Source organism: Aricia agestis, chromosome 19 (genome assembly GCF_905147365.1).
Source record: "Aricia agestis chromosome 19, ilAriAges1.1, whole genome shotgun sequence".
Classification (NCBI taxonomy): domain Eukaryota; kingdom Metazoa; phylum Arthropoda; class Insecta; order Lepidoptera; family Lycaenidae; genus Aricia; species Aricia agestis.
In genome coordinates this window covers 4,367,147-4,394,073 of record NC_056424.1, presented here as the reverse complement: position 1 = coordinate 4,394,073, position 26,927 = coordinate 4,367,147, and the positions used below count along the sequence as shown (strand labels likewise).

Sequence of the window (26,927 nt, the reverse complement as noted above, 5' to 3'; positions counted from 1 at the left end):
ACGATGAAAGCATCGTTATCATCATTATCATCTTTGCTTACTTCTGTGAGTAGTCGAGATGAGTAGTTTTATTCAATAAAATAATAATTATTAAAAGACATATTACAAAATCTTTATTAATATTAATAATAACAAGTATAACTATCCTTATCTAAATTATTTACAAGATTTTTATAGTCTAGGCACTTAAAATAATAATTATGTTATGGCTAAAATATAAAAAAGATTAAATAGAGAGTTTAAGTTAACTCAATATATTCCAATATCAAAGTATTACATTTTAATTTTTAAATACTTAATCCAAAAAGTATTTTTAATAATATAAATGTAAAGAAAATTGCATTAATTTTATTCATTGTGTTTTGGATGTAGTTTGCATAACGATGCGAACAATATTATTATCGTAGAAAATTTAAAACATTGATTTCTGAGGTTTTTTAAGGGGTTTATCTGAAACGGTGTTGATTGTTGTTGATTGGACAATGTTTTGATATTGACCAATCAGAAGCGTTAGCGAATACATAAACTTGTATAAAAACTTTAGCAATAAATACCAATTATCAAAATTGATGCAGCTTGCAAGGTTGGTGGATCATATTTGGTCCCTCCATTGATCCTCTGAGTAAATCAGAGGAGGAACAGACTAAGCTGGATTCCGAGGGATAAAAAGGATATGTATATTAATTAGGCAAAGAAAATATAGTTCCTTCACGAAGATTTCAATCTTTTGGAAATCCTAAAGAAAGATTCACGTGGTTTGTGTGGTTCATTCGTTTATTATACTATCAGAGAAATCAATTTATAAGCAAATGAAGGATCTACGTAATTTGGTCTGGTTGAGTCAGGCTCAAAGAATTAACATTGACTTGACATAATTCGACCAAACACTATAGGTTCGCAATTTGCCTATGTATTGTTTTCTCCGATGGTACTTTGCTTTCTTTTTGTTGATGATATCTTTGCTTTATTCGATCTACTTCTGCCAAAATACTCTGGTACCACTATTGTAGTATTGGCTTTCCCTACCATTATCAAATCTGGACGGATTCCTATCATAGCTATCTTGTACATAGTAATTTCTCTGCGTTGTATAATCATTATAATTGTTCCTCTGATTATTATTATCCTGATTTTGTCTTTGGTTATTTGTGTTATAGTATTGATTGTTTGAGTTAGTATCGTAGTCATTTCTGTTGTTATTGTTAGTATTAAAGTTGTTACGTTGTTCTCTGTTATTGTTGGTATTAAAGTTGTTTCGTTGTTCTCTGTTGTTGTTAGGTTGGTAGTTCTGATTGGTGTTTCTCTGCTCCTTGTGTCTGTTCTCGCTGGGGTCGAAGGCTATGGCTGATACGAATACCCTTGGGACGAGGGCATAAAGGGCCGGAGTTTGCGGTGCTCCACAAGACCTTCCGAGGGAAGTAACTGCGGTCACCCTCCAAATGCAGCCCTCCTGAACTTGTGCTGGGCCACCGGAATCGCCCTGTAAATTAAGTAAATTAATAAATAGGGGCAATCGAACAAGTTTCGTAAATAATAAATATTTAGAAAAATGATAAGCAAAGGACTCGATAAATACTTAAATAGACAATAAAATTATTAAACAACATACTGCGAGAAAGCCCACCTCTTAAAATTGTCGCGCTAGTTATACTCCAATAAGTAAGTTGTTATCTATCTACTCCTTAAATTTTATTTACTACTTTATAAATATTTTTGATTCCCTCGTTTTAATGGGACTGACAAACAAATGGCGGTTCTAAATAATAACGTTGCCGTTAGCTAAATGCCCATAAACAATAAACATACCTGGCAAGTGTCTTTTCCTCCTTGCTTCTCTCCGGCACAGATCTGGCTGTCGCTGGATGGGCCGTTGGGGATCTTCCTAGAAGTTCCTAGAACGTCGTAGCATTCATCTATGTCCCAGATGGGAAGGGACACGCTTCGGAGTTCGTTAGATTGGTCACCCCCTGGAAAGAAGATTCCCTAAGATTAGTAGATTCCCACTCTAATTCTCTCCCTTTTTTAGCGAATCGGGGGAAGTGCAAGCTGTGTTATGAATTATGATTATTACAAGTGGTGCTTGTGATAATATCATTGGGTTTAACGTTTTGCGAGTTAGGATATTGATGCTTTTTAGTTTTTTCATCAAGTGCTAGCGCAAATAACTTACCAAATTCGGTTCTCCCCCATCCGGTTGCGATGATCGGTTGCCCCACTCCCGGTGGTACTCCCAGGCATGCGGGCTTGATGCTGTCTGAAAATCTGCGAAAATATATTTCTTGTAATTAAGTGGACATGACGCAAAGGAGAAGAGGAATTTCGCATGGGGATATAATAGCAATATTAATCATTACAATAACTAGCTATTTGACCGACCTTTGCTCGGTATTCAAACACGAATAAAATAACATTTTCTAAAAATGATTCCTAGCTAGATCGATTTATCGCCCCCGAAACCCCCTATATACTAAACGAGCTTTTGCCCGCGGCTTCGCTCGCGTTAAGAAGTATTATTATATACAACATTTCATCCCCTATTTTAACCCCTTGGGGTTGGAATTTATCAAAATCATTTCTTAGCGGATGCCTTCGTCATAACATCTACCTGCATGCAAAATTTCAGCCCGATCCGTCCAGTGGTTTGGGCTGTGCGTTGATAGATCACCATGTCAGTCAGTCACCTTTGAGTTTTATATATATAGATTTCATGAAAATCGTTGGAGCCGATTCCGAGATTCCAATTATGTATATATATTGCAAATGCTAATGCTTATTGGGGTAAAAATAATAAAATAAAAAAATAAAAATTTAAATATTTTTCTATGTGGTTTATTATCATGTTTAAAGGGTTTTAATTATAAAAAAATAAAGAATAAAAAATTAAAAAAATTAAAAAAAAAAAATACAAAAAAATACATATTCGTAATCAGAAAATGTAGTATAATCATACCCCAGTTATTGGAAGTGGTCTTATTACACCCTGTATATACAAGAATTGCTCGTTTAAAGATATAAGATATAATCTAAAATGCTCAAAAATCTATTATGGTTTATAGAGATGATCTCTTACAATGGTTTTCATGCTGTCTCAGTGTAATAAAACTTCAATTATTATTGGTAAAATCTCATCAAATGATTTCGATCTAACTTCGAAGTATGGTCATTTCTAAACTTCGGTCGGCTTTCGGTTGGATCCGAATATTTCAATGCGCCGTTTCGGAGTAGGTTTCAAGAGTTCAGGGTCGGTGATTTTTGATTATATTTATGTATACATACGAGACAGGGCTAGCCAGTTTCACCACGGCAATGTCGTAGTATGACTTCGGCTGCTTGTACTTGGGGTGGCGGTAGACGGCCGCCACTCGCACCACCTTCGCGTTGCGGTCGTTTAGGAACGAGGATCCGAGCTGAACCACTCTTGGTGGACCACTGAAAATTATGAAATTTTAGACATCTCTGCTCGAAATGTTCGGCTTTTTTATTTCTTTGAAAGTTTGTAACTTTATAACTTCCGGGATCAAGAATCAAATACAAAATAATGAACATATTTTGTTTTTGTATACTGTGTTGGAACTTGAAACGAAGTTCCTTATCGCGTGTTCGGCGTAAATGAGGCCAGACGGAACGATATTTGATCTCGACACTTTTTTATTAGTAGGGGCAGAGAGCGTTGACAGTATTCCTGTGCGTCAACTAGATGGCGTTTGTTTTGAGAATAAACAGCAACGCGTTAGTATTCCTGAGCGTCAATAGATGGCGTCTTTTTATTTTTTTTAGTGCCTGACCCTTAATTGACTACAAACACAATATTGAATTTCTTAATATTAAGTTTGTAGTGCAGTGTACTATTGAGATTATAATATTATTATCAATATAGTGAATTGTAGTTGTGTGCCTTGCTGGCAATAGCGGCTTTATCTTCCAAGCTACTTACCATAAGTATGATGATTTTAATTACATACTTAGCAAGTAATAAATGATGTACAGTTGACTCACGATATAACAGCGTTGTCCCTGTCCTGGTAGGCGCAGTGACCAGCTGTTAGGATGTACTGGTCGCTGATGAGAGATCCACCACACTTCCAGTAGTACCCGCTACCCTAAAAATATATTTGCTGATTAAACTAGGACCTTTGGAGTTTGGTGAATACTTAGATATTAATAGTTAGTCGCTTAGGCTCCACATTTTCAGCAACTCAATCTAAAAAGGCAGGTGAAACCTTTAAGGTGAAACCTTTAAGGTGAAACCTTTAAGGTGAAACCTTTAAGGTGAAACCTTTAAGGTTCACTTCAAACTATATATCTCTAAATAGTATAAAACAAAGTCGCTTTCCGCTGTCTGTATGTATGTGTGTATGTATGCTTAGATCTTTAAAACTACTCAACGGATTTTGATGCGGTTTTTTTTAATAGATTGAGTGTTTCAAGAGGAAGGTTTATATGTATAATATATGCATAATATGGTAGAGAAACACTGATAATTTTAGAGGTTTCTAATGTTATGTCGTAAATAAATTCATTTTTTTGCGTTTATATTGCAAACGCTGGCTAAACCCTACGAGATAGATCAAAATAATGTACTACAGTATTGTACACCTTAATAAGGTAAACAAAAAAGTCCGCGATGGTATATGTCTATTTCTTAGGGATAACTCACAATAGCCATTTTTGTTCTTTACTTTTTACGAAAAATAATGGCTTATTTACGAAGCGATTTTAACAATTTACAACATTAACCCTTATCCAAATAAACATGTTTGGAAGCTAAGACATTAAATGTAGATTATAATTGTCTTTTACACTATACAATTTCGATCAATACTTTAGAAGTTTTCAAACGTATAAACTTACGCGGAATCAAAAAATATGTCGCGCGGCGGCGGCCGAGGGACATAGCGGTAACGGCGGAACCGGCCGGGGGCTCTCATAAGCTTCGGGCTTATGTTATTGTAGTAGATAGTGTATTTCGTCATTGTGTGGTTGTGCAGACGGTAACGCAGAGGAGCAACTACAGCGCTTTCTTTCAGATATTCATTGTTTCTGGTTCTTTGGTTTCTGAATTGTCGATAAAAATATATTTGACTTGGTTAGAAAAACGGACTTTTGTTTTTGCTTTGCGATTGGGTTATTTGTTGCTTTGTGGGTATTACTATACGATCATGCCTGGAAGACGTCGTCGTTCGAACATAGGTCGTAGTACAGTGAATGCCAAAAGAGCACGTTCAGCAAGAGATGAAGAATCGTCAACGGAACGTGAGACTCGCCTCAGCCAGAATAGTGATAGAAATCGGATACAGAGAGAAAGAGAATCGTCTGTAGAGCGTGAGGCTCGCCTCAGTCGGAAAAATAATAGAATTCGGATACAGAGAGAAAGAGAATCGTCTGTAGAGCGTGAGGCTCGCCTCAGTCGGAAAAATTATAGAATTCGGATACAGAGAGAAAGAGAATCGTCTGTAGAGCGTGAGGCTCACCTCAGCCAGAATAGTGATAGAAATCGAATACAGAGAGAAAGAGAATCGTCTGTAGAGCGTGAGGCTCGCCTCAGCCAGAATAGTGATAGAAATCGAATACAGAGAGAAAGAGAATCATCTGTAGAGCGTGAGGCTCGCCTCAGCCAGGATAGGGATAGGCATCGAATACAGAGAGCAAGAAAATCATCCGCACAGACACATACGAGTAGCAACACCGAACAAAACGAACAACCAAACAGCCACAGACCCGAGAGAGTAACTAATTCATGGGTAAATAAAGAAAATTCTGCCAATTTTTGCGAAACTTTTATCGTTTACGCAGCACAATAGGAAAAATCACCCGATTTTGAAACATTCTTCATTGGTGCTCCGCTTCTATTGGTCTTAGCGTGATAATATATTATAGGCTACATCCTACTAATATTATAAAGGCGAAAGTTTGTTTGGATGTATGGATGTGTGGATGTATGGATGTTTGTTACTCTTTCACGCAAAAACTACTGAACGGATTTTAATGAAACTTTACAATAATATAGCTTATACATCAGAATAACACATAGGCTACAATTTTAACCGACTTTCAAAATGGGGGAGGTGTTATGTTCGTTTTCTTATATTCAACGATTACTCCGCCGTATGTTACCCGATTTTTATATTCACAAAAGTGGTGATCTGATGAAGGATCCATAAGTAATCGAGGGAACTCCTCAAAACTTATAGGGAAACGTGTGGTGACTTCGGTTTCGTGAGAAGTATTCTAAGCATATGCTACCAACAAGTAAGATTTTGCACCGAGATATACCTGGTATACCGTGGTTCGGAAGGTGCTGAGAGAACTCCTGATTCTTTATAGATACAAGTTTGGGAGTTTCGGCGTTGTTTTAAGAACAGGAACCATATGCTACTATGCAAATTACATTCATCATCATCATCATCATCATCACTACCATATTATACCATTTCATAGTCTTTTAGATCGAGACTCGAGTTTGTCAAGCGATAATTAAAAAAAAATCTTTATTTTATTTCTAAAAATAGTTTGACTAAGTATAGGCTATATTATATAATATATTATCACGCTAAGACTAATACGACCGAAGAAACTCAGGAAAATGCGGGAAAAACGGGGAAAATATTTTTTATGGGAAAATGTACGGTTTCTGTAAAATTCCTAATTTACGCGGGCGAAGCCGCGCGGGACATCTAGTATATATATATAGCCGCAATAAATCAACTACACAAAAAACAAAGGTTATGATTTCTCAACCAAAGCAAAGGCTTTAAGCATAATATACCATTAGTATTTACTATTTAGGGATCTATGATTTGATGATTCATTACAAACTCTTGTTTGTGTTCAAGCAGCGCAAATGTTAAAATTATTCAATAATCGTTAACATTTAAGAATGACCGTTAGTTATTTTGACATTTGTTTTATTGACTCACTTAAATCTAAACTAAAATAGACACTACACTTTGTACCGATGGCGAAGTCCCAGACTCATAAATAATCCATACTAATATTATAAATGCGAAAGTGTGTCTGTCTATCTGTCTGTTACCTCTTCACGCCCAAACCGCTGAACTGATTTGGCTGAAATTTGGCATGGAGTTACTAGAAAAGACATAGGATACTTTTTGTCCCAGAAAAATGCATGGTTCCCGTGCGATAAACGAGTTTTGGCGCAACGAAGTTGCGGGCGCCATCTAGTAAACTAATATACATTTAGAACACTTACATGAGCTCTCTTCCAGCCCAACAACGCCATATGCGGGAATTCCTGAATGGTCACCACCTTACCACCCACCACCAGAGGCACGTTCGATGGCGTACAAGATGACACGTTTACTTTCACTGAATTGGGAGACGGAAGAAGAGGGATTGCTTCCACCTGCTTTATGTTCAGCGCCTTGTATTTGTCGCACACTGAAAATAGATGGTTGTCTTACTTGTGACGTAAAACTTAAGATCTGAAATAGTTAATCTCGCGTGAAGGTAATTCCAACGATAGGGAAAGAGAGAGAAAAAAATATACTTTTGTTAAAATTGCAAACATTGAAAATGGGTTTATTGTCATTGGAATCCAGAAAGTCCCTAATGATGATCCTTTCGTGGTAAGAAACCACATTACTTATATCCACAACAATAGACCTACGTATGGTATAAAAATACTTAATGACTTACTCTTTTCCGCCAGCTCAATGTACCTCTTCTTGTCAACGTTGCTCATATAATCCTCGTTAGGACCGAATATCAGTTCTGGAGTAACCGATGTGTCATCTTCGTATGGTTTCGAGAAAGGCCTTTGAGTAACTGGCTTATTCGTTATAGGAGCACCATTAGTCACTGCTGGCTTTACTCCTGGCTTGTAAGGATTCTGAGTCACATAGCTATTCGGTTGATAAGAATCTTCGAATACAAAAGGAGATTTTGTCGTATACGATTTTGTAGTTTCATAGTTGTATACTGTATTTAGTTTTCCATCTTGATAGTATATTTTGTCGTTGCTATTTTGTTTATTGGATTGATTCGGACGCTTATTATTAGAATTGTTATCTTGGAAGACTATAGCTTGGTTTGGCTTTCGTGTAGTGGCTCTTACATTGTTGGAGGACGAGATATTTCTACGAGTTGTGGTGGTCGTCTTCTTCGTCGTTGTTCTTACTGTCGGTCGTTTGGTTGTTTGCTCGTACACAATACCAGGATTTCTATTGGCATTATTCGCTGGTCTTCTTGTAACTTCCTCGTATAGTATCGGTTGTATATTTTTATTGCTTGTTCTTCTCGTTGTTTGTTCATAGAGTAATTCAGCTACTGGTATAACAGTATCTCTATTTACGCTATAATTGTCTCTGCGTTTGCTGACATCTGTTCTGGTTTGGCCTCGTGTGTTCTGTACGATTTGCCTTTTAGTCGTGTATTCAATGTGCTGTGGTCTGGGAGTCGTGTATTGAAGCAGCGGTTGTAGAGCAGAGAAGAAATCTGAAATCGGTGGATAGAATTTTAGTATACATGTTGTTTAATAATTATACCGTAATATCGGTGTTTATGATAAATAGAAATAATAAACGATTTTCTTCAGTTTTATTCAATGTTTCACAAAAATTATAGGTAACATAGATATTGTGTATATCTTCAATAAATTAAATACATAATCATACAATATCTCTGAACGCGGTCGAAAGACGAAGAATTGAGAAACGAATAACAATTAACAGTAACTTTAAATTCACAGACTTATTACTTCCTTTGGCGGTAAGACGTTAAGTACCTATAAATGTTAATAAAAAGCTACTTGCAAAAAAATATGATGTTGTTTAGGCGAGTCTCGAGGAAGTTTCCGCCGGTAAAAATGGGCATAATTCTATAACCATGTTAGGTTAGCAATTCGGACTTTATTTTTTATTCAACCAACAACAAAGGAGTAAATGAATGGATGGTTTTAAGTCTGTTATGAGCTGAGGAACTTTGGTTCCAACGAAATGAGGGGTGATACACCGAAGCCCCGATATTGCGTAGTAACTTGTAGGCAGTAGCGCATTAAAAACCCCTCAGACAACCAGTAGCATAGTCGATACGTTGCCATTGTCATCAGTAATTACCTTCCAAGAAGGATCGTTATTTTCTACATGCTTCAGTCTAAGTTAAAATTGGTTAAATTTTTGGGAACTAGCCCGGCGAGATTAATCAAAAGAAAGTATGATAGTGTGATCGACAATCAATCATCTTGGACACAAAAGTAGCGTATCTTGGTGAAACCTGGTATAAAAACTTGTTAGGGCGTTCTTAGGAAGCTTAGGAAGGGTAACTCATGTTGGGGGCCCCGTGGCCCGGGAACCCTGTAAAATCAATCAGTAAGTAATTAGCTCAACATTGTACTTACCGAAGTACTGGCAGCTGGCGCCGGAGGCTACGGCGAGGACAAGCAACGTCGTTTGGACGAGATTGACCATATTGACATTGTCTTAACCTGGAACAAACATTTTAACCTATTAGCATGTACTAGTTAATCATAATAGCAGACCGACGTAAATTGGTCGCGCTGTGTCAAACCCATCCGACATAGTATTCACACACACAGCTCATTGAAATGACATAAATCATAATCTGATAGTTAGGTAGGGGAAGAGGGGATTTTGCGACAAGCTCGAGCGTGTCAAATTAAGCTTGTATAGTCTAGGCTTGTATACAAATCAGATTTCTCACGTGGTGGCCCTTACAGTACACATTTTTGAAAGTCTACACAGGTTTTTAGGAAAAAAAATTTTAAGGAACGTAAATATTTTAACGTTTTAAAACAAATTACGTAAATGCTTCTAAAATACAATTCAGTCCACACAAATTTAAAGGTTACAACCTTAAAGTATACATATTTAGCAAGCTATAGAGCGCGCGCATCGCTCGTTCCCCGTTGTGCCGATCGTAAGCAGAAGTTCTATAGATACTTGTCAAACGTATAACGCAAGTCTAGTGATGTTCTATGCGCCATCGTAAGACGCTTATAGGAAAATATGTTCACACTCGTGCTTACAGTTCATACCTTGTTAGAAGCACTCTATAGCTTGCTATAATGTTTACTCTATGGTTACAACCCTCAAAATACAATTCAGTATCTACCTTTAGCTTAGTACAATTCTCACAACATGTCCTTTACGTTGAGTATTGAGACATAATAATCGTTATAATTTGCCCCATACCTTATTCTTAAATACCATTTTTCAAGTAAGGGAAGTTAAGAAGATAGTTTTTGGGCACCTTCTCAAAAAAATTATCATCCGTAAAGGTGTGAGGTTTTCTATAAAATTTTAAGGTTTTTAGCTAAATATTTGGTCTTTAGGTATCACATTAAGGATTACACTACTCTCTTGGCTGCAAATGAAGTCGAGATAGAAGAACTGTTTCAGAGAATGGAGCAAATCATCAATAAATTGGGCCTCCCTATTAATAAAGGGAAAACCAAAATCATGGTCATAGACAGAATCAAGTGAAGCAACACTCTACCTTTGACTGACGCGCTTAAATTGGAAGTGGTTAGCGAATTCGTCTTTGGGTCTACTATTAGGAACAACGGTTCCTGTGAACCAAATATACGTTTCTACGTATATTTGGTTCACAGGAACCGAATTGGGATGACTAAGAGGGCCATGTCTCAAATGCATAAAACCTGGTCTGACAGAAAGATTTCGTTAAAAACCAGGACGAAACTTGTGCACACGCACATATTCTCCATCTGTCTGATCTGAGATATGAACTCTTCAGAGTCCATATCACCAGTTCTCGTGCCACAGTACCCATGCTAAGATTTTATTTTGAAATTTCTACAACTTTTTTATGTTAATAATTGGTGAAAAACGGCCAATAGTTTATTATCTGCATAGCTTGTATGGAGATCCAAAAATAATATTAGAGCTGGCTACAGCCCGCTCATATTAACTCCGTAGGTACCTATAGAGCTTATATGTGGAGTTTTTTTTCATTTCATTTATTACAAGTAAACTACTGGTATCAGTCAAGGTTTGACTTACATTGATGTAAAATTAATTATTAATATAGATCATGAGTTACCAGTTAGGCATGGTTTACATTCTACTATGTGTCTTAATAAATAGCCGACATTAAAAATCCTTACGTTTAAAATAATCTCAAATACTTTCAAAAAACTAGCACTGAAATAGATTATAGAGCGGTTCTGGGTGGAGGTGAGTATGCAAAATATGAGGACCACATTCTGTGAAGTTGTGAATGTTGCCGGGAGTAGCATTGGTCTAATTTTTTTGAACACTATTTTCTTAATAACTACTTAGTGGTTGGTTTGTAAAACGTCTCCGAGGGTGGAGAAGAGGTCAAACTTGGAAAGTACGTGTTAAATCGTAACGGTCTTACCACCAAAGATTAAACATCTGTTGAACAGTTGTTTTGAGACCATTTTGTACTGAATTTTTCTCTAATCAACTGTTCAACGCGTGTTTAAATCTTTTGTAGTAAGACCAGTTAATGTTTCAATTAAAATATTTACCTCGATGACGCCCACAAAGTCTCCGTTGTGTTTATCGCGCGGGAACCGTAAATTCCGGGATAAAATGGGGATAAAAGATTATATATAATTATGTCCTTACCCGGGGCTCAAAGTATCTCCATAGTCCATACCAGGAGGCAAAAATTATTAAATATTAGTATGGAATATGGATGTTTGTTGTACATCTATTGATTGTGTATCAATGCCTTTTTATTCATTTATCATTCAGTGCGTAGGTGACTTCCTATAGTAAATAACGATATAAGTATATTTTTTACTAAACTTTTATTAAACAAACAAGTACACTACCATATCCGAGAAAATATCTTCGAGTTGGTACACTTGTTTTTTACATGCTGAGTGCTGACAATTATTGGCATTCCTCCTTAATTGGCTTATTGTTATAGATACTAAACAAGTTGCTGATTTCTCACTACGATATTAATATATATTAATCAACCACAGACCACACTAGAATGGGTGTAGCTCAGGGCAAAATGGCTACAGATTTGCTCATTTGCATTATGGCCTAGGGCTTAGGCAGTGTGGGTAAGAAGGGAGGCGCTGTAATGCATGCGACATGCCTATGCGTACACTCACTCATTTACTTACAGGTTGAGGTTTATTTCGCGGAATATTTTAAACCCATGGCCTTTGCCGACTCATTAGGCTTGCTGGTCTCTCGCCATCCCCGGATGGTAAAGCCGGCACACCAATTAACTTTGCCTAAACGGGTAGTGGAGCACCATGGGGTTTTAGTGGGTAAATCCTACGGAGAGTCCCACATGCATAAGCATTTCCCCATGCAAAAAAGAACGGTGGTCTCTGAACTCTACCTACTAAAAACTGTAGTCTTATATCGAGCGTGTACCTTTTGTGATAATATGATAATGCATCTCGTTTGTCAAGTTAACAAGATGTCTATCTCTGCAATATCTCGCAGTCAGTTTTCTTCTATGAAAGTAGTTCTTATGTCGTTGGCACAAAGATCCTATCAGGGGTAAAATATTTCTAAATATAACAGCTATATGCAAAGAATAGGATTGCATTACCTGGGAAACAGATTTATTACAATTTACAAGGTAAGTTACAAATACTTGCCTATACAATTATACATATTAAATTAGAATATTACTGTACTTCCTATTCTGTGCACGCGCATATTTCTTTGTTTGTTTTGCACCTGGTTTTATTATGACACAGCCTTCTTGATCTACTTCAATGGTAAATAGATGAAAAACTAGGTGCAGTATCACATCACACATGTTATAACTACTATCAGAAAAGTTGATTCCTAGGCAGATGGGGGACCTACGTAGTTTGGTCGCGTTACGTCAAACCCAGCCGACAGATCACAATTAACATTGAATTGACATAATCCGACCAAATGACGTTATTTAGCCTGTCCACTGCGTAGGAATCAATTTCCTCGATGGTACATTATTTTAGCGCCTGGAGGACAAACATTTTTATAGTATAACACACTAATATCACAATAGAATATAATAATTGTTAATATTAAGGAGTTCCGAGACGATCAAGCAGCTTGCAAGCACGCGCACGTAGACTTTGTGTAGAGCCTTGCTTTATTTTTAAGAGTACCGAAATTATTACAAGGAGTCACAGTTAAACATACCTGTTATTTGTTATTAATAATGACTATTAAATAAGTACATAAGTAGTAAACTGTACGGTCTTCGTAATTTTTACGATATCTTGAAAATAACAGGGTCCATGGACTTAGACATATTTAAAGGTTAAAAAATACAACGTCAATGTATAGGTACGATGACGAAGTTACTAACTAATATTACTTACCTACCTGTATAAATAAACAAGGTAATTATATATTTTAATAATGTCCATTTTTGATTCAATACAATTTACAATTTAATTTCTATGCGTAGGTTACATACGTAATCCATACTAATAATATAAATGCGAAAGTATCTCTGTCTGTCTGTCTCGCTTTCACGCCAAAACTACTGAACCGATTGCAATGAAATTTTGTACACAGTTATTCTAGAGTCTGAGAAAGGACATAGGCTACATTTTGATGTGGGAAAATAATTTAAAATGACACGAAGTTCACCGGGACAGCTAGTATTTAATATTAATAAAGGATAATGGTTATAATATTATGTTCCAATTGTAAGCATTTTTTTACATTTGTAGACAATACTAAAATGTAGGTTATAGGCTGGTTTAGGTATAATGCCTACACTTAAAAAAACCGGCCAAGTGCGTGACGTGCCACACGTTTTCCTTTTAAGTTCACTGAACTTAAAAGGAATTAGTTCAGCATAATATTTCCTTCTCCCGTGAACTTTTTCACATTTTCAAAAGCAACCGTTTAGCTGGTAGAACACTAGACTCTTAACGATTTTTTCCACTTTAAAACTTACTTATTTGAAAAATGATCTATGTATACTCATAATATTTTTAAAGTAAAAATATATTTTATAAAGGTTTTATACTTACTAGAGATCACCCAATGGTCGAAATTCGACCTTACTTGCAAGTGATGCAACCTATATTTTGTAAAAAATATTGACTTCATCATAGTTTTTTTTCAATTCTTGTCTCTGGGACTCAGCTGATCTCAGACTGGCCGTTTAAACATTGTCTAATAGTATCTAAAATTAAATAAAAAAAACAATAATCCATTTTCAATTTGTCAACTTGTTGTCAGCAGACTTCAACCATAAATAAAAGAGTATAATTCGTATGTATAGGCTTGTCACTCAAAAATCTGTCATTTTTCCTAGTAGTAGTGTCGGAGTGTGTGTAACGTTTTATTTGTTAAAAATATATCTGATAAAAGCATTATTTTAAAATAATATTAGCTCGATGCACTCCTTCACCATATAAATTACTATAACTGTGCGAAATTTCATGTACCTACGTTTCCCCATTTTTTGTAAAAAGGGTTACAAAGTTTTTCTCTCATGTATTAATATATAGATACCATTTTGTCGGCGTCATTAAGATAGTGCATTCATGCCGAATTACGGCTTTGTAGGCCCTATAGTCTCTGAGCAAAGCCGCGGACAGACAGACGGACGGACACATCGAAACTATAAGGGTTCCTTGTTAACTACGGAACCCTAAAAAAGGCGATTTTTTAATTATACCTAATATTAAAAAGTTTTGAGTCTTTTTGCACTGCCATCGCATGCTATGTATAATGTAGTCATTATAAGGTCATTATGATTCCATTGTAGCATTGTTGTAATAGACTGCCAAATTAGTAATTACGAAATTTTTAAAATACCTTTCGTCGTCTGACAAGAAGACTAGGTTTAAATCATAAAGTTAATATACCTAGCGGCATAGAGCAACAATCTCGAGCTGTGAAACGAAACCAAAATTGTTTTTCATCTGTGTGATAAATATGTGTACGTATACACTTCCACAAGCATGATTGAACATGAATTCTATGAGATTAAATTGTCAACGTGCGGCACGTGCCGACTGGACGTCAAAAAAAGACTGCTGCTGTCATGTATCACACGTCTCTTATTACCACGCAGTGTTGCTGATAGTGACATCTCGCTTGCTCGCCTTTGTTTCTCTATTCCGCTAGGTATACGTATTAACTTTATGGTTTTAATCAAACTTTCTCAAAAATATAATAATTTAATGAATTAGAAATCAAATCCTTTTAGTTTAGACTTTGGTACTTGATCAATGCGATAACCGATAGCTTGAATTCCTGACTCTTGAGTCCTACCTAGAGTTGCCAACTCAGTTGATTAGAAATCCGGGAGGTAAAAGAAAAGAAATGAAAATCAAAATAAAAGTACAGTTCGACAAGGCTATATATGAACGTGGCGAGAAAAGGAACTAAACGCTTCTATCATACAAAACTTCATTTTTTTGACATGTGTTTGACAGTTCTCCTTTGCCATTGCTTTACCAGTAGCGCTCCCGTCAATGTCACCCACGTTCATTTAAAGCCTTGTCGAGCTGTAATTGAAATTCGTGCACACTTGTGTTTCAGATTTTACATATTATTGTGTGTTTAAATCAACCGATTGCAACTTTTTGACCACTTCTTTTTTCCGGGAGAATCCCGGAATTCCGGGAGAGTTGGCAACCCTACCTACCCTATTCACAGGATTTTCTAGATAGATCACGAGGTAACAAATGCTATCATTGTTTCATGCATCATGTTTCATGTAACATGTTCCACAGTATTACAAATATTTTCAAGGATTTCCACCTAATAAATAACATCGCGGTCCACTAATGATGCGGTTTGTACGTAAAATGTAATTTACATGTGATTTAGACGCAAAATAATTATAGAGTACATACCGAGGTACATGCCGTAGACACATGGATATTGGAAACATAAGTCATAACGTCTGTGGTTATCCATACTAATAAAAATATGAGAAAGTGTGTCTGTCTGTTACCTCTTCACAAACCTGTTACCATTCCCAAACCGCTGAACCAGTTATTTTTTATCCCGGAAAAATGTACGGTTCCCGAGCGATGAATGAATTTTGGCGCTATCCAACCTGAAGTAAGTTAAATATTTCCACTAACCAACCTGAAGTAAGTTAGAATGTAAAATTCTCAAACTTGGGACTTGGGTGGCGGATGGCTAATGGCTCAGTTGGAAGATAGGAATAATTATATGAAAAACTCAAGAATATCTTGGGAATAAGTCAATTTTCGCCGCTCTGGGTAAATGTCCGGCTCGCCATAAAGACATAAATTCTAATGCTGTCTCTTTTTGAATCCTCTGAGGAATGCGAAAAACATAATATTCGGCTGCAGAGTGCAGACATATTTTTGTCTGGGGCCGTACCACGAAACTGTTTTGAGACTCAAACAATCGTACGAGAATGCCGCGTCCTGCTCTAACAAACGAGAAATTACGTTGTTACGTACGGACGCGGCATTCTCATTCAATTGTTTTAGTCTAGTAGCAGATCAGCGGGGCTAAAATGGTCGCTTTGGAGAATCATATTATGAATCATATATGATTCATATTTTTTAAATCGCAAAATGCAAGTCTGCTTGCAATTCATGTATTTCGTACTAAATTGACATTTGTCAGTTTGACAATTTTGACAATTCATTTGCTGAATTGATTGAGAGGAATTGCTAAATGTGACCATTTTAGCCCCGCAGCGTTAATATGGCCCTATAATAATGTTAAAACTTTCGTTTTCGGATGAGATTGCTCGCGGAAGAGGCTCAAGGTTTCCAGTGAATGCCTATAGATAATGAACGAGGAAAAAACGGAAAGGCATTTTACAATAACAAACTCAATTATCAGTTATTTTTACCCCTGTGACTTTTAATCTGAGTGCCGAGTGTTTATCATTTATTGTAAGTATTATAAGTTTTCATCGTAACCATGGACGAACCCAGGATTTTAGCTAGAGGGGACAGCATACCAGAGATGATGGTCGATCTGGTAAGTATATTGAAACAAAAAATCATAAAACTTAACTTTAATTAATCTGGCTGAAAATATAATTATTTTGTTTCCAACACTTCATTTTGCGCAAAGTAGGTAACACGATTTTAATTCCCACTTGTCAGGAAAATTGACGTTTATTTTATGCCAGCCCTGCCCCTACCTGGGTACGCCCATGATGTTAACGACCATCTATGGGGCGCCAGATTTCAGATTCATCAGTCAAAGTTGTTAGCGTAGGTTAAATTTACAAGACCCAAAAATCAACTTGTCAACGTTAAGTATGGTGTTTCCTTATTAGATCAAAGTCCCCAGTTTAATCTTAATATTGTTACGTGCTAGGGTTCGAGGATTTGGAGAGAAAGACTTGGTGACTCTCTTGAAGACTTTATTAACACTGCACTAAACACTAAGTCACAACACTTAGCACTAAGTCCAAGCACTAATCACTAGGTCCAATCACTAAGCACTATCACTGTCCTAGGTCGTAGCCAAGTCGCAGGTTTCACTGGTTCACTCACTATTGATCACTTGTTGTCACTCCGAAATCGCCTTGATGATAGCTCGAAACGAACTGAACTCGCCGGGCCTGCCTGCGGCTTTTTATATGGCGAGACGAATTCCAGAAATTTCCCGATCCACGTAAACAAGTAAACAACCGTGGTAAAAAAGTAAAAAACTTATTTCATTAAAATCCGTTCAGTAGTTTTTGCGTGAAAGAGTAACAAACATCCATACATCCACACATCCATACATCTATACATCCAAACAAACTTTCGCCTTTATAATATTAATAGAAAAATTAATAGGATTAATAGGATAATAGGATTTTACAGCTTCTAATAATATAAAGTTTTGATGTCCTTCTTGACATTTACTAAGATATGAATTTAATTAGACGTATTAATTAATTATTAGCAGAAGGTGTCGGCTGGAATCGGTTTTTTGACCCAAAATATTAAGTACTTATTATAATTTATAGGCATGTTGTAAAACGTGACTCAGCTTCGAATATTAGATACCCGATCTCTAAATAAAAACCTTAAATATTCATTAGCTTATTCAAGACGTTTATTCACGAGCCTTTATTTTTTTAATCATACTATTTTTTCCTTACAGGAGTCTAGTGCCCGTTTTCACCAAATAATCTCAATTAGACAAAAACGTTTCACCAATATTTTATTTTTGCATAGGAGACAGGAGCTGTACTTGATTGCCCGTTTGGACCAAAAACAATATTTAAATACAAACAAGTATTTTTTATCATTTAAGCCCTTAGTCCAATTAGTAAGTGACAATCAAGGTTTGGTGAAAACGGCCATTGGACGTGTAATAATATTGTGGCGGTACCCACAATCCGCCTAACATTCCTGCATCGCGCTATCGAAGTTTCGGAGAACGGCAAGATATATACAACGTCTGAAATGACTTCAGTGGGCTTCGGACTGACCGAGCATGCTATCTCGCTCGGTCGGAAGATCTTCCTTTTCGGCCGCCACTAACAACGTTAAAATACATATATTATTTATCTATAAAATAAAATCTTTTATAAATTCCAGATTCAAATATTTCTACACGCGTGACACGACTAGGGTTGCCAACTCTCGAAAGGACCAACCCGGGAGTATTGTAATTTCAATTTCGTAAGGTAGTCGTTAATCCAAGCGAATTTTTCCGAACAGATTTAAATAGGATTGTCCAATCCAACTTCATCTTACAATTTTTCACTAAGTCAGTTATACTTAAATTATGCAATAATTATCAGTTTTTGAAAAACCGGAGAAATTATCGTTCTCCGGGAGGACGGGAGGTTAAGCATTATTACCGGAGTCTCCCGGGCAATCCGGGAGGGTTGGGAACCCTAGACACGACTGAGACATCATAATATTAAGATATAAATATTTTTATTTCATATTTATATCTTAGTATTATGTCTTTACCAAATGATTTTGAAGCCTCACGCCATTATCTATGCATCCCCGAGAATGGGGATTGTCCATTTTTTTTAATTCTGCTCATTACAAAAACATTTCGAGGAATAAGAATAAGAATAATAATAAATACAATTAATAATAAATAAATAACCTAGAGTGGCTCGGCCAAGCACTCGGTATGTTTTGTATGGATGTGCATGGCCGAGGGCCATTACAGGCTTATCATTAACAGGGTTACATTACAGTCTAAAGTGTGCGCCGCGGGTGTGCCGTGTAAAGGCACATAATACACAAAGAGGTCGCCGTGAGTCGGTTCTCCATCATTAGGGTTGCCATCACCCAAATTCCCTTCGCCGGTCAGGCACGACTAGGGAATGCAATAGCGGGATACCGAAATACCGCGATCCCGCATGCATTTTGCGGGACTAATCCCGGTCGAAAATTTAGCGGGATCCCGCGGGACTGGCGGGATTACAAAGAAGCGTGATTCATACGTGTAACTCTGCAGGTGGAGGTGCATGAACTGGCTACTAGCAGCCCACTAAACAATTATTTACCTTCAATTCACTTTTAATGACAATTGTATCAACCAGCGTGGAAGCTGAGCTAACTTTTTCAGCTGCTGAATACCTAGCGTGGAATATCAGGAGCCGTTTGGCAGACGACACAAAATTAATACCTTAACTTTTTTTAACATACTTTTATAAGTTTGGGCTGTATGTATGTAGCGGACTCTTTGAGTTTAATTTTATATAAGTATTCTATATTTCGAAAAAAAAAACTTAATTATAATATAAAAATAAATGAGTTTTTTTTTAAACTATTATTATTACGATTAGATACTAGACATATAAAAAAAATAGTTTTCTTTTATTTTTATTAATGTACCCTAAAAACCCCTGTAAAAAAGTGTTCCACAAAGTTTGTTTTCTTCGGCTTTCTGAGCATAAAACGGGGTATATCAAGTATCATTATAACGATTTATTTTAAAAGTTTAAAATCAACCTGCGGGATCCCGCTAATACCGGGATCCAGCGGGATTGTGATGGTTCAATCCCGCAAATACCGGGATTGAAATTATCTTGCGGGATTGCATTCCCTAGGCACGACAAAATTCACGGACATTTGGCCGAAATGTGGTTATTTCCCCGGACACCTCTTAAACAGTATTTACGATAAGGTCTTGCCAATTTTTGCTTTTCCAACAAGAATTTGTAAAAATCTGAATAACTCAAGTCCGTGCAAGAAACCGTGTGTATGCTTAGCGAGTTTTTATCTTTCGTTTATTACTGCACGACTTAAACGTTAAATTTCTCTCATCAAAAATGTTTGGATTTCACCCGGACGCTTTTCAAAAAACCGGCCGGACGCACCCCCGACGCCCTTCAAACTAGGACAAATCCGGGGAAATCCGGACGGATGGCAACCCTATCCATCATTATCCTAAACCACAAATTTTATATAAAATAATTAATTACCTATGTGAAGCAGGCAGATGATCTTATATATAAAAATGGATTTTCAAATGTGTTAGTCGCGCTAAAACTCGAAAACGGCTGAACGGATTGGGCTGATTTTAGTCTTAAAATGTTCGTAGAAGTCCAGGGAAGGTTTTAAAGTGACACGAAGTTCACCGGGACAGCTAGTTATTTATATTTGTTTGTTATTATTTACCTGCATATCGTAACTATAATGACAAAATATTGCGACGTGTAACTGTGCCGTAGGCTGAAGAAGATTGGGAACCCCTGGCCTGGGTAAGCATTAAGCAACTAATCACTCAGTATGTTTTGTATGTGCTCGGCCATGGGCACCGTTTTGCCACTCTACTTGTGTGATCATGGCATTAACAGGGTTAGCTATGTGGGGTCGTTTAACCAATCTACCGCCCGCGGCGATTACGGTGACAGTTAATAATATTATTAAGTAGGTTGAAATAAAAACTCGTTTGCAATAAAACAAAACAACAATAAAAATTAAAGGATCATTGACCATTGACCAGTACCACCAGAACTATAAAGTTTCCACTCAACGATAAATATCAATTTGTCTATAATATCTTTACTTATTTAGTCTCATTTAGTCTTTACTTATTTCGTTGAAATATTAATTGATCTAAGTTTTTGTTAATAAAATTATAGGTTTATTTCATATACCGTACATCTTCGGTTTTTAACAGAGCTTTTTAACCTCGGGTCGCGAAAGTGACAAGAGTCGCGACAGTAACTATTATGGTATTGTAAATTATAATGGGTTGTACAAATATTAATATTATTTTACTAGATGAAGACCGCAACTGCGTTGAACTCCGGGAACCGTACATTTTTCCGGGATAAAAACTATTAAATAAGTATTACTTATAAATTATAATATTATGTAAGTATGTAATAAACTAATAACTAATAAGTAAGTACTTACTTAATTATATTCTTGCCGGACTCAAAGTAAGTATATAATACATATATGCATACCAAATTTGATCGAAATCGGTATAACAGTTTGAGTGTGAACAGGGGCGGATCTACTATATAGCTTTTTGGGCTGCAGCCCAGGGCCCCGCGAATACAGAGGGCCCCCAACCGAACTGAAACCAATAGACAATATTGTCAATAATAAAAATTATCTAGAATTAAAAAAAAATCCGATAAGGTTATCCAAATGCCGTAGACGAACATTTAGTGAATGAGTGCATTCTGTTAAAATCTTACTTACTGCAGTCAAAGACAGAGTCTTACACCTCTTGCAGTGAAATTTTTTGGCTAATTTATGAAAAGAAACTTGTTGATGTTTTCCCAAACTGCTATACCATCTTAAAGATTTTTTAACGATGCCGATTACTAGCTGTAAAGCAGAGCTTTAGAGAAATATAATACACGGGGAGCAGAGCGTTCTTTCTCCAGGATGTCGTATATAGAAAACAAATACAGGACAACAATGTCATCATCAATTATCAGTTCTTTCGATAAATTTCTATTTAACAAAGAACCTACAGTGCGATGACCAAATAAAAGAATTTGCAGTTTGTTTGTTAGTTTGAACGCGCTAATCTCAGGAACTACTGGTCCGATTTGAAAAATTATTTCAGTCTTAGATAGCCCATTTATCGAGGAAGGCTCCTATTAGTCTTAGCGTGATAAAATATTTCCAATTATATATATACAAGAATTGCTCGTTTAAATATATAAGATTAATCAAATATAGCTTATAGCCTTCCTCGATAAATAGCCTATCCAACACTGGAAGGATTTTCCAAATCGGACCAGTAGTTCCTGAGATTAGCGCGTTCAAATAAGCCCTGTCAAATATATTTTCTCCCATTTTTTTCCACATTTTCCTCTATTTCTTAGCTCCTATTAGTCTCAGCGTGGTAAAATATAGCATTTCTCGATAAATGAGCTATCAAACAATGAAAGAATTTTATAATCGGGCCAGTAGTTCCTGAGATTAGCGCGTTCAAATAAGCCCTGTCAAATAATTTATCCCCGTTTTTTCCACATTTTCCTCTATTTCTTAGCTTTTATTAGTCTCAGCGTGATAATATATAGCCTTTCTCGATAAATGAGCTATCAAACACTGAAATAATTGTTTAAATCGACCAGTAGTTCCTGAGATTAGCGCGTTCAAATAAGCCCTTTCAAATAATTTATTCCCGTTTTTCTACATTTTCCTCTATTTCTTCGCTCCTATTAATCTTAGGCCCGATTCGACCAAACTTGAAGTTACACGAGTGTGACTATACTGAGAATAATTTTACTCCTTCAATTTACTCCATATCTTCGTTTGCGTTTTACCAAGGTACTCGAAGAGTATGAACTAAAATGACAATTATAGTTCACAATGACACCGACCGTGACAGTTGACACCCTGTTGTGCAACTATTCTCAGTTTAATATTCACTCCACCAAAATAGCCCGTGTAAATATTTACTCCCGTGTAATAACCTTATTCTTGGATTACAAGTTGAAAAAACGCAAAACCATCTTACTCTTAGATTAGGAAACAGTTATACTCGAGTAAAATTTTACTCTCGTTTGGTCGAATCCGCCCTTAGCGTGATAAAATAGCCTTCCTCGATAAATGGGCTATCTAAGACTGAAATAATTTTTCAAATCGGACCAGTAGTTCCTGAGATTAGCGCGTTCAAACAAACAAGCAAACAAACTAACACACTCTTCCGCTTTATAATATATTTAGTATAGAATATAGATATACATACCTACATCACTACAGAAAACAGTTTCTTGTCAAAATGGCAATTAGTTGAGTAATTAGGTAGGGCCCCTAAGCAGTATTAGCCCAGGGCCTCGCAAATTCAAGATCCGCCCCTGAGTGTGAAGAGGTAACAGACATACCGACAGACACACATTTTTTGAGTTTTTCATACAATATCATTGACTTTAGTACCTACAGAAAAATCAAATAATATTTTAAGCTAATTATATGGACAACTATTTAGTCGTTTGGAAACAGCAGACTATCGCGATCGCGAGAGGCGACGTCCGACGACCGGTTCTATACTATGTATTTCTTATTTTATAAAATATTTCGTGACATTTGGAGCGGCTTTGAATTTTGCCTTTGCATTGCCAATAAAATACAAACCTAAAAAAATATAATATTCTATTTTTTTATTTTATGATAATTTTCTGTCAAAATATTTGCGCGTGGTCCAAGTTATAAGCGTTTTGCGAACGTTCGAATAATCGAAGTCATTAATTTAGTTTTAGGGTGTAAGCTCTAAATACTATTAATGATTTCACGATATTAATAGGAGGATAATCGTCAACAAATCTCGAATTTAATTATACACAAGCAAAGATTTCCTTATAATATAAGTTATTCTGAGCACCTGCAAAGCTAGTGGAACCGTCATAAAATAACTCACACATATTACATAACACATCCTATATAAAATTATAAATAATAGCAGCAATTTACTGCTTATTAATAAATCATTTGAGGCATAAGCAATGGTTGAGTGACATCTAATTTTACAATAGGATGTACCCGGGAGATATTAAACTAAATATGGATAAGTGGATAATAGACTGAAATTATTATACACATACAGTTATAATAATAATTGCATTGTTTTTTTATATATATCGCGACTTGTGTGTTCGTGCATAACTTTAATATTTTTAAGGAAGAAACAATTTTATGTATATTCTAAATATTCTAAATTATTCTAATGCGTCTATAGTGGCTTAGATAGATTTAAGGGCAATATATTTATCTTTCAACTAATACACATACAATATATGAATATACATACTGTTTCATGTTTCTCACTTAGCACTTTTTTATATAAAATGTATAACGATTTTTCCATTAAGTATTATCAAAGATTTAATTCCTAACTTACGTATAGTATTTTATTATTAATATACTTGCGGTTAAGTTATACGATACACAAATATAAATTACTGTCGCACAATGTATATTGCTAATAACTAATAAGTAATTGCTTTTATAATCGAGGTTGAAATCACTAATGAATTTGACATGCCTTTATATGATGAGAATCTCAAGAACTCAGATAAACTGAAATTAAAAATTATAATTTCAGTTTATCTGAGTAACAAAACAGCGTAGACAAACAAACAAACACAACAAACAAACAAACAAACAGCGTAAACAAAAACAGCGTAGCTCGAAGCTACGCTAAGTCTAAGCTTTGATTAAGCATACTATGTAAATCATTTTAATAGGTTAATGTTAAGAAAGATGTATTTTTTTTGCAATTATTATGCAAGTCGGATGAAAAACAAATCACAGCGTCAATAATTATGTATTTAATTATATATGGTGCATCCGAATACTTGATCTCATGAATACGCGAACCACCATATCTTGTAGATGTTTCTTATATTTATGAATTTGTTAACCATTTGAGATAGTGTTGGTCACAGAATTTCTAACAGATCTGAAGACTCTAATAGGAAATGAGATGTTTTACTCTTTTCCTGCTGGGGTTTGCAAAATGCGACAAAACGTGTACCAAGGACTAAAAAGATAATAGATTCTTGACAAATAATATTAATCTATTGAAAATAAGAATATAAAATCAAACTACTATTGGACATTGGAATTAGTTTTTTTAGCCCATATTATTTTGTTTTTAAAAATAACAGTTGGAATTGCATCATTATATGTAAATTTCGTGGGAAAATAATTTACAATACTTAAAAGTTTAATAGGAAAATCACTAGTATATAAATATGAGTAATTTTTGTATGAGTAATTTCATTCATATTAAAATGCAGTTCAACAGCCTTTAAATCTATATCATTATTTGAAAGTTATCCATCACACTAACAGTACTAATCTTGCTCGCATGTCCCATCATAAATAAAAAACAAATCTAATCCAATCATAATAATTATTATTTGTGTGTGTAAAATCAGAGACTATTAGGTGTACAAAAATATTTAGTTTAGTTTTTGGAGTCTTACATGGGTATAATTGAATCGAGGTAAAGCTATCTATCTATATATATAAAACTTAAAGGTGACTGACTGACATGATGATCTATCAACGCACAGCCCAAACCACTGGACCGATCGGGCTGAAATTTGGCATGCAGGTAGATATATTGTGACGTAGGCATCCGCTAAGAAAGGATTTTGATCAATTCCACCTCCAAGGGGTTAAAATAAGGGATGAAAGTTTGTATATAATAATACTTCTTAACGCGAACGAAGCCGCGGGTAAAAGCTCGTTACTTATAAAACTAAATGTTTTTGATAATTAATGCAAAACTTTAATTAAGTCTTAATGTTGATATTACTGAAATATATGATACATAATAATCTAAAAATTAAAAAAATGTACTGATGATAAACGTAAAGTTAGAGACAAATCTTACCTTCAATTTATTTATACGTCGTCAATTAAAAAAACACGTCTCACAACACACACACACACAATTCAAAATTTAAAAAATAAGAATTAGAACATTTTCAAATTACACACTTTCTTTCTTTTTAGCAAAGTGCCAGGAAATTTCCGATATGGCCGTGAAGAAAAAAAAACCAAATCACACGCGACTGGTACGGCCGCGTTTTGATATGGTACTGATTTCAACTCGTCCGCGTTGAAAACACGGGAAGGACTGCCAGTCAGTTTTATAATATCATAATGAAGAGGCAAGACGTCCGCGTCATCGAGGGGTTTTTACTTTTCACATAATATATTAAATTATTTTATCGATTGGCCCTTAGGTTTTCCTCCAGTTATCGCCTTAGGCGGGTCCAGCGGCCCAGCGACTCGCGGAGAGGAGGCACCGTTTAAAAAAAAGATTTTCCTCCTTATCCCGTAGAAATTTTAACGGACTAAAAAGTACAGGTAACAATGGCCCAAAAAAATACCTATATAATTGATAAACCAAAATATAGTTTTCTCCAATGAATCCATATTCCATACTAATATTATAAATGCGAAAATGTGTCTGCCTGTCTGCCTGTAGGTATGTCTGTCTATCTGTCTGTCTGTCCGTCTGTTACCTCTTTACACCCAAACCTGAACCGATTTTGCTGAAATTTAGTAATGAGATACCTTTGAGTCCCGGGAAAGAACAAAGTACTTAAATTTTTTTATCCGGGAAAAATGTACGGTTCCCGCACAATAAACGATTTTTTCGTAACGGAGTTAAGGGCGTCATCTAGTAGATAAATACAGTCATAGTATATTGACTGAAACTCATAATTTTATATTATATATTGACTCATAATAAGGATCCACATTTTTATGTGCAGCAAATCATAGCATTTTTAAGAATATAACAATAACTTGAATGTAACAGCCCTATAAAACAAGGCGCCACCAAAAGTCGCATGCGCAGGTGCCTGAGTGGTGCAAGATATAAGCGGTAGCGGTTTAAATTAAATATTAAGTTTATTTTAATACTTTAAATATATTAAAATTAGAGAAGATAAAAATAAAATAAAATTAAGTAATTTCAGAAATTGAATCGTGTTTTCTTTACCAGTTTAAAACAATTTAAAAATTATTATCCAGTGACCATGTTGTAGCAGTGTGCTCGTAATTTTTTTAAAGTTATTTCTTC

General features: G+C 35.6%; 1 protein-coding gene across 1 annotated transcript; it reads right to left on the bottom strand.

Annotated features, from left to right (window-relative positions):
- Positions 1–175: 175 nt before the first annotated feature.
- LOC121736484 (serine protease filzig-like) lies at positions 176–25,954 on the bottom strand. The gene is made up of 9 exons (XM_042127704.1): positions 25,728–25,954; positions 9,356–9,442; positions 7,657–8,454; positions 7,211–7,398; positions 3,997–4,100; positions 3,277–3,429; positions 2,171–2,262; positions 1,807–1,967; positions 176–1,480 (listed from the first exon to the last, which is right to left on the bottom strand). The coding sequence occupies exons 2-9, from the start codon at positions 9,423–9,425 to the stop codon at positions 974–976; spliced, it is 2,073 nt and encodes a 690-aa protein (XP_041983638.1). The 5' UTR covers positions 9,426–9,442; positions 25,728–25,954; the 3' UTR covers positions 176–973.
- Positions 25,955–26,927: the final 973 nt, after the last annotated feature.